We start from the raw sequence: 8,717 nt of genomic DNA on the forward strand, positions 1-8,717 counted from the left end.
TTTGGTTCAGCTAAAAGAGACACTAAAAAGCCAAAACATGGCATTTGTAGTTCTGAAGATGTAGACCTTTGTGATTATAAGGGAGTAGCATACACATTTTAAAAAGTTTAGGGTGGTTTTTCTTTCTTTTTCTGAGTTTTCTTAACTTCTCTCTTTTTCTCTCTCTTTCTTTTTCTCTCTCATTTCCCTTTTCTTCTTTTCTTTTCTTTTTTTTCAAATTTGAACATAGTCCTTTATTAACTGACCAGAATACAAAAATAATCATGGTGGATACCTTAGTTCATCCTTCTAAGAAGTCTATTGATCTGATTTTCTCTGTTGCCAGCATCCACAAAATGGGTAGTCTTTTTCTTCATTGCTTCTTGTGGAGAAGATAATTTGAAGGGCCATAGGAAGTTGTTTGCTTCTTTGAAACATTCTCCAACAGTATAGATGTCAAGAATCAGATCCTCCATGCAGACGATGCCATATTTACCAGGAGATAGAGCGATCAATGTGCTCTCTGTCGGGGCAATTCGCTTCTTGTTGATTTTTCTCTAACCACGCTTGTAGATCAGTTCATTCACTGACTTCTGGTTTGGGTACCCCCATGCTATAGATGGTTCCACAGTCCTCAGCAAGTTATCTGAAGCCTTGTTGAGCTTTACAAAGGTGCTGTTGAGTATCTGACAAAGGCAAAGGAGCTGCAACACCTTTCAAACCTTTGGGCTCACACTATTGATACCTCTGATCCTGATGACAAAAGTCAATTTGGGTTCCTCAGGTTTGTAGAAGTTGCCAGCTTTTCTGGCAACAGAATCGCATTTTTGTCCATCTGCCTATATTCCTTGTGGTAATGCTTAGCTTTTTCATAGATAAGCTTCCTCCTTGCCTTTCGAAGCATCTTTTGGGCAAACTTCTTTCTCAGATGGTTGATTTTCAACTCTGCAAAATTCCTTTGCTATTTTTAAAGGGTTTCTGCCACAGCAGGAACCTTCTTTTTCTTCTCTTGTGCACCCTCCATGAGTCCATCTGGAAAAGAGGAAATTCTGTCTCTTCTTTTCTTGCGTAAACCCTACTGCCAACCTGGGGCTTGAACTCACGACCTGGAAATCAAGAGTTGCATGCTCTACTGACTGAGCTAGCCAGGTGCCCCGTTAACTTTTCCTAATATAGAAAAACTTTTACACCATATATTGCTTCTTACATTATATTATGCAATACATTCACATTGTGTTATGATAATATTGCTTACCATGAATTTTTTCATTTGGTCATAATTTTGACCATTACTGGACTTTTAATTCTTCTAACATGTGAGTTATTTTTCCAGTTTATTTAAATTTTTTTAATGTTTTAATTGAAATTAAAAATCACACATTTTCCATCTTAATCGTTTTTAAATTACATTTCAGTAATGTTAGTCGTATTCACATCGTTGCACAACAAATCTCTAGAACTTTTTCATCTTGTAAAACTGAAAGTCTGTACCCATTGAACAACTGTTTCCCCAACTGACCCCAACCCTTGGCAACCATAATTCTACTCTCCGTTTCTGAGTTTGAATGTGTTGGATACCTCATATAGGTGGAATCGTATAGTCCTTGTCTTTTTTTTTACCAGCTTATTTCACTTAGCATAATGTCCTCAAGGTTCATTCTTGTTTGGCATGTGACAAGATTTCTTTCCTTAAGCTGAATAATAATCCGTTGTGTGTATATACCACATTTTCTTTATTTATGCATCCATCGGTGGACATTTAGGTTGCAGAAGCTATTGTGAATGATGAGATGTGAATATCTCTTGGCTATTGTGAACAATGCCACTTTGGGCTGCCCCCAAAGTACTTTGAATGTAGACACTAATCTATCCCCATGCCTGAAAATAGTTCTTGACGGTAAGTAAGAACTGTGGACTCGAGCTAGCAGGGAGGGTAAAGTGGGCCACTCTGGTCAGGATCCCATCTATGGATGTCCAGACAACAGTGGAGGGAAGGAGAAAAAATAGCCTGAATCACTCAGAGCAGAATTTCTTATCTAAAAGATTATATGCCTACCATGGGCAGAACACCATGCTAGGTGCTTTCGTATGTGTTGGGGCGGGGGGGGGGGGGATGTGGAGGGTTTCTTGGATTAAGATAATTAGGACAATAAGATTTTTTTTCCAAGTTCTCAGGATCATTTCTAAATAATAATGAAAATAGTGATCGCCAGTGTCAGGAACAGGCCCAGCACAGGAAGATATCAGAACCTTACATGGAGAGAGGGCTCGTGTTATTTGGAAAGAGAATTAAACTGAGAATAGAAAAATTCAGATTTCAGATAGGATACAAACTATTGAAATTTAAGTTTAACAACTTCCTCCCCCCCCCCCCCCCGACTATTGGGGTATGGGTTAGGATAATTAAGTGTGGGTCTGTGTGGCTGAGGCAGCAAATACCAATCTCTGAAAGCCCACAGAAGCCTTTACCAGGGTTCTACCTGATGTTTTTTGTTCCTACGTTGCTGTTGAAATTGTTTCTGTTGAAAGCTAGTTTTAAAGAAATTTAGTTTCACTTGTGAGCCCCAGAGTCTGTATCTGGGCCCACAAGTCATGGCTATGGATGACATTCCTGAGAAAATCAGCTTACACACAAAAGATAAGACCAATTTTGAGCTTCGCTGGGGAATAGAAATTGTATAAACTTTCAAGAAGGGAAAGTAAAGCCATCATAAACTTGAACAGCTTAAACTGACTTTCAATGATTTCAGGCCTTAGAGAAGAAGGATTACTGCAGACTCAACCTGTTGGTACCACTTTACTGGAGCTCCTTTCCTCGGCACCATAGCAAATGTGGTTATCGATGGTACAGGGAAGCAGAAAAGACACTGGCCTGAGAGTCAGAGATGGGTTCTAGTTCCAGCTCGGCCACTAGACAGCTGGATGGCTTTAGACATGTGCCATTCTCTCTCGAGTGTCAGCTTCCCTTCCTGAAATCCCAGTAGCACTTGGATGAGAAGCTCACCATCCCTTTCAGCTCTGACATTCTGTGAATTAATGATATACTTGACCACTATGTCCATTCTACTGTTTATTTGGCATTTGTTCATTTGATACATATATACATATATAAAAATCTGTACAAGGTAAAAATACAAAATAAGTATTTCTTTATAAGTTATGCAATTAAACAGCTACCTTTTTAAAGTTTAAAAGCCATTGCAGAGAGAGACAGAGAGAAAAGTCTAGTCAATCCTTTATAGTCATTCACAATAACATTGGTATAAAATATCATACATGTGTACAAAATAGTGTACAGTTCATAAAAGCTGTGCAAAGACAGCAAAGTTCTGTAAAAAAAAAAAAAATCAAAATCAAAGAGGCTGTGGGTTCTCTCTCTGCTTATGTCATGCCCAGTGCTCGAGTCTTGCAGGTCTGTGTAATCTCCCTAGAAATAATAAAAGGGCACAAGGTAGAGTGCTTGGTGCATATACTATGGATGCAGAAATTAAAAAGAAAAAGCTCTGAAAGACACATACAGAAATAGAGACTGACTCTTCCTTCAATAACTCACTTCTTTGCCCAGAGAGCATTTGGAATACAACAGGAAGGACTCGGTATTTATGTTGTGCCTTAGACCAGAAGGTGTATATGTGTATAAAATTTTAAAAAAAAATTTTTTAATTCAGATATCTAAGGGAGCTGCTATGGAAAGACTGGGTTACCAGAGTCGACATGGGTAGGAGACCGTTCCACCAAAGACAGGGGGGTGGATCTAGGAAGTCAGAGGTCTTAGAGTTATATGCTTGATGTTGTGACTCCTAACTTCGTTTCCTTCTCCATAAAGAGTTTCCTGTCTTACAGAGTTGTGGCTTCTAAAGACCAGCAGGGCCTGGCTCACAGCAAGACCCAGGCTATAGGAGTGAACACCCCACTGTGTTTTAAATAGCTGGCAATAAGCAAGATAGGAGCTCCGGTGGGAAGTTAAGGCTGGGACCAAGACCTAAACTTCACTTACGTGGAGAGAGCTGCTGGGAGGTGTGTGGGGCAAGGAAACGCCATTTTGGGCAATGGAAGGGGCTGCGGCGCCCTTGACCAGGCTGAGGTTCTGCAAAGGGAAGCGGCAGCGTCTGGACAGCGGGGACTAAGCGGACAAGCAGACTGAATCACACCTCTTCAATTTCAAAGTACTTTGAAACAGTACGCAGGGCACGGGAGGGCTTCTAAGACACGGTGATCTCCTCCTCTTCGCCCTCCTCATCGTCCTCGGAGTCGGAGAAGTCCGAAGGCTTGCCGGGGCTGCTGGAGTGAGCCGGTGAGGCAGGCAGCGGCCCTTCCAGCCGCGGGTCCCGCAGGTGCCGAGGGTCGGGGGACGCGTGATAGACCAGGCGGTGGCGGGGGCTGCCCGGGCCGTCGTCTTCCTCCTCGTCATCCCCTGGGCCCTTCTGGCCCACGTCGCTGAGGTCCGGGTGCGGATTGAGTTTCGTGGGAAGGGTCTGCTCTCGGCAGCCCCCGCTAGACAGAAGCTCGCGCTCCTTGGAGTTCCGCCACTTCATGCGTCGGTTCTGGAACCAGATTTTCACCTGGAGCGGGGAGGAGAGAGAGCGGGGGACAAGCAGCGGTTATCGCAGCTGCTCCCCACCAAGGGCGTGGGGGAGGGGCTCCGGCAGGACCGTCGGGGAGGTAAGAGGCTCTGTCCTTCTCCCCCTCCTTGCCCGCTGCCCGGTGAGTTCAGATGGTCAAGGACTCACCCTACCCTCACCCCCTCCTCAGCTTCTCGCTCCTCTAGCCCCATCCTCACGCACCTGACCCGGCTGGGCGCAGGTGGGCGGGGGGGGGGGGGGGGGCGCTGAGCCGGGGAGAGAAGCAAGCTGTCCCGAGTGGCCTCAAGGAAGCTGGCTCGTGCGCTCATTCCCTCTCTAGACTTTACTTTCCCCATCCGTAGGAGGGGACCTAACGGGTTTCAGAGGACCCTCCCAATTGCACGATGCGTGGGGGAGGGGTGAAGCGGGGAGGGTGGGGCTGTGGGGAGACCGCCCTCACTTGTGAGTCTTTCAAGCCCAACTTGGCCGCCAGCTTCTTGCGGTCGGGCTTGCTGATGTACTTCTGCTTCTGGAACATCTTCTCCAGCGCCTTGCGCTGCACGTCGGAGAACACGGCTCGTCGCAGCATGCCTCGGCGAGGCTTGCCGCGGGCAGCAAGCGGCCAGGAGAAGGTCCCCGGGATGGGCACGACGCTCGAGGACGCTGCGGAGGGGTGGGGTGGGGGGTTGCGAGTGAGTGGGCGGCGTCCCGCCGCGGCAGTAGCTTCTGCCCCTCCCTCGTGGCCTCCCTCGGTTTTTCTCTCTGATCCCTTCATCTCTTTAAAGCTCTCCTTTTTCTCCCCTTGGAGAATAGACCAGGAACCTACAAACCTGCGAGACTGAAAGGCGCTTTCCGCCCAAATAACTTTCCCTTTCAACCAGGCAAACCCGGATTAGGTAAAACCACGGAAACACAGAAAACAGCCTCCACAATAGCCTGTTTCGTTTTTCCATTCAACAGTCTCAGGGGAACAGTGTCAAGGGAACAAACCTGCGTATATCGGCTAAAATAGCAAAAGAAAAAATTTACAAAAATAAAAACAAAAATACCCAGCTGAGGCCGCTGGGTTTCCCCCTTATGCTCTTATCACCTTGGTGGCTTTTGCATTCTTTAGATGAAAATGAGGTGCCTTACTTATTTGACAGAAGAAAATCCGCTTTGGATTTTTTTTTTTTTTGAAAAATCCAATCAGCATTCATCTTTTTCATATTAATCTTTCTTCCCTTCCCCCACAAAACGTAAAGAATTCGGCCCGAATACATGAAAAGTGGCAGCTAATTAGCACATTGACCGCTCCCCAATGGGTATTGGCATGATAAAAAGGGGGAGAGTTTTCCTTTAAGGGAGGGAAAAAAAAAAACCAAAAAGAAACAGAGACTCTAATGAAGCGTGAATGGTAATTGTGTAGTAATGAACTAACAGAAAAAGACTGAGGACAAGCAGCGAAAGCCATATATTACTGGGACAAAAGAGATTTACACTTTCAAACTAAACACAACTGCAGGCCAAGACCATTGGGAGAATACTGATGGCAGAGGCTTCTCTTCCCGGAATCATTTTCATTAAATGGACATGAAAAGCTATTTATAAAGCTCGGGTTGTTTTTGTTGGAGCATTGAGATGAGGGAGAAAGGCAGCAAATTCCATTATCAGCAGCAGCATGAATGGTGGTGGGGGGCTGTTGGTGAATTCTCTCTCCCCCTTTTAAAAATCAATTGCTTATTTCTTTCTCTGATATTTGGGAGTGTTGTGGTTCTACCCATCCCCCACCAACCGTGCCCAGTCTCCCTTCTCTTTATAGGCTCTCCTCTGTCTCCTGAGTCTTGACCGGTTGCTGAGTTTTCAGCTATACTTTGAGGCACCACTGGGATTCCAGGATGGATAAAAACCTCGTGTAAACTGTTGAAGGTGTTTCTCCTCCAGACTAGGACCCCATTACGGGCTTCCCTCAGACTTATTTTAGAAGTTGATGGTCTTTAAAAAAGATAAGGCGGTGGGGGGAAGGGTACGAGAAGAGGTTGGGAAATCAGGTTGGAAATAGAAGGTTGGGGTTGTGGGAGGATCTAGTCCCCCTCCCCGTGGGCGACCCCAGGCATCCCACACAAGAGGGCACCCCATGTGGTCTTGTGAAAAGCCCGAAACCCTGAATGAGTCTTAAAGAGAAATTAGCCCCGGCTGGTAGGTGTCTCTCGGCGGCGTGGAGGGGCGAGGGCCGGTCTGTGTGTGGCTGCCCGGAGGAGCTGACCAATTGGTCATGGTGCTGAAACCTTTGTGGCGGAATCGTGGCCAAGTGCACTGACTCTGTGGGAAAACGGCGGCGTGAAGGGATGCCAACAGCTCCTCGCCGGGAAGGGAACCGCCTCAAATTGGGACCATGACAATTCCTACTAATTTGTAGAGCAGGGAATTGGTGCAAAGTGTCAAGCAGTCACTGCTTGTGCTAAATAGGGCATCAAATTGGCGCGACGGATTCGTGAATGTTGTACGCCTCGCAACCTCTGAACCAGAGCATAACCCCGAGGGGTGGACGGAGAAATATGGCTTTCGGAGCAGGGAGCGACGGGCTGGGGCTGGGGCGCCGCCCCCCAGGAAGGGGAATGAGACCTACCTGGGAAATAAGAAGATCTGATGAAAGGCTGGAAGGAGCCTTCAAAGTAGGGAAAGGCGAAGGTCTTGGGAGGGACGCTCTGGAGTAAGGCAGGGGATGTTTCTGGCAGAGAGTAAAGGAGAAAGGAAAAGAGAGAGAGAGAGAGAGACAGAAAGGGAATTTGATTAGGTACTTGATTATTGTACAGAACATTGAATATATGATATGATTAACCCTTCAGCTGGCTTCAAAGGCATCTTTCTCAATGTTTTGACAAAGTAGAAGAAACCTTTTCCTAACATCATGTCATCTGTGGAGTCCTTCCACCACCACCACCACCCCCCCCCCCCCCCCCCCCCCCCCCCCCCCCCCCACGCACCTCAGAGTTGGCTCCCTGTCCCGATTCTCATCCTAGGTACTAACGAGATATGCAGTGTTAGGGCGGGTAGGAAAAGAATTGTAGATCCATTATACTAGCTAAGCTAGTAAATATAATTGTCTTGGGTTTATAAAAACTGGCTTCCAAAAGTTTGAGGGCAGAAACACAACACGCCTAGGGGCGGGCGCTCTCTCCGACTGCAGGTAATCAAGTTCGTTCTGAGGGTGGGGCGAACCTGGAGGCTTTTCTTCCGGGAATTGGCTGGACCGGAGTCTCACATTGCGCGAGTGGGGTCCCGGGGATCCTGCGTAAGTGTATGTGCGCAGATGTGTGAGTGGGCGAGGAAACAGGAAACCGGGGCAAGAAGGACTCGCACCTGGACCGGCCCTCAGTGTCCTGCGCTCACTTACCGGTTCTGGGAGCAGAGGAGAGGATGGCGTTAACCCCAAACTTCAGAAACGTTGGCTCGCTGGCAGGGGCGGCGGCCGTCTGAGGTGAACCGTCCGGTCGGCTGCCTGGACCCGGGGAGCCCAGGTCCGAGGTCCCGGTGTCTGTGAGAGTCGCGGGGGCCCCCTGCCTAGGGGGCGACATGCTGGCCGTGGGTAAGCTGCGGGGCAGGTAAGCCGGAGGCCGGCTGATGCGGATCAGATCCTCCACCAGGAAGCTCGAGTGGCCGGAAAATGCCGACTGCAGGGACTGGGGCAGCGTTAAGGTGGGCGTGGGGCGCAAGAGGCTCGGGTACCCGGCGGGGGGCGCGAGGAGGCCAGGGAACATCATGTTAGGCGCGGGGCGGGCGGAATAACCCTTCTTCCAGTGGCCTGAGGGTAAATGCCTCGCTTCCCGCCCCTCCCGCCCCCGCGATGCCCTCTCTCTTGGGCTTAGCAAACGTCTCCAAGTAATGATCCCACTTGGGCGTCTGCGAGTCCTCCGTGGTCCTCCCGTCGAGGTGATGGTTTTATAGTGGCCCGCCCGTTAAAGCGCTTTGAAAAGTGACAGCTCTGACAATGAAGTTCAACAAAGTTCTCCACTCGAGCTTCATTCGCCGGAGGCTCTGGGCGCTCTGATTGGCGCAGGGGTGCAATTTATGATTGGATTAGTCTTCATAAGCATGGCCCGCACAATGGGCCGGCAACAAAGGCTGGCGCGCATCAATTCTGCATATCGACCGCCTCTTTGCAATACAGTGCGCCCCCAAAGCTCTCGCCGGGAG

General features: G+C 48.1%; 1 protein-coding gene and 1 pseudogene across 1 annotated transcript; both read right to left on the reverse strand.

Moving 5' to 3' along the window:
• Positions 1 to 275: 275 nt before the first annotated feature.
• Positions 276 to 1,003, reverse strand: LOC122201012 (annotated as a pseudogene).
• Positions 1,004 to 4,181: 3,178 nt separating this feature from the next.
• On the reverse strand, positions 4,182 to 8,284 carry DBX1 (developing brain homeobox 1). Its single transcript, XM_042907242.1, has 4 exons — positions 7,918 to 8,284; positions 7,150 to 7,251; positions 5,002 to 5,204; positions 4,182 to 4,541 (listed from the first exon to the last, which is right to left on the reverse strand). Exons 1-4 carry the CDS (start codon positions 8,282 to 8,284, stop codon positions 4,182 to 4,184), a joined length of 1,032 nt encoding a protein of 343 aa, XP_042763176.1.
• Between the last annotated feature and the right edge of the window lie 433 nt (positions 8,285 to 8,717).

This window comes from Panthera leo, chromosome D1 (genome assembly GCF_018350215.1).
Source record: "Panthera leo isolate Ple1 chromosome D1, P.leo_Ple1_pat1.1, whole genome shotgun sequence".
Lineage (NCBI taxonomy): Eukaryota > Metazoa > Chordata > Mammalia > Carnivora > Felidae > Panthera > Panthera leo.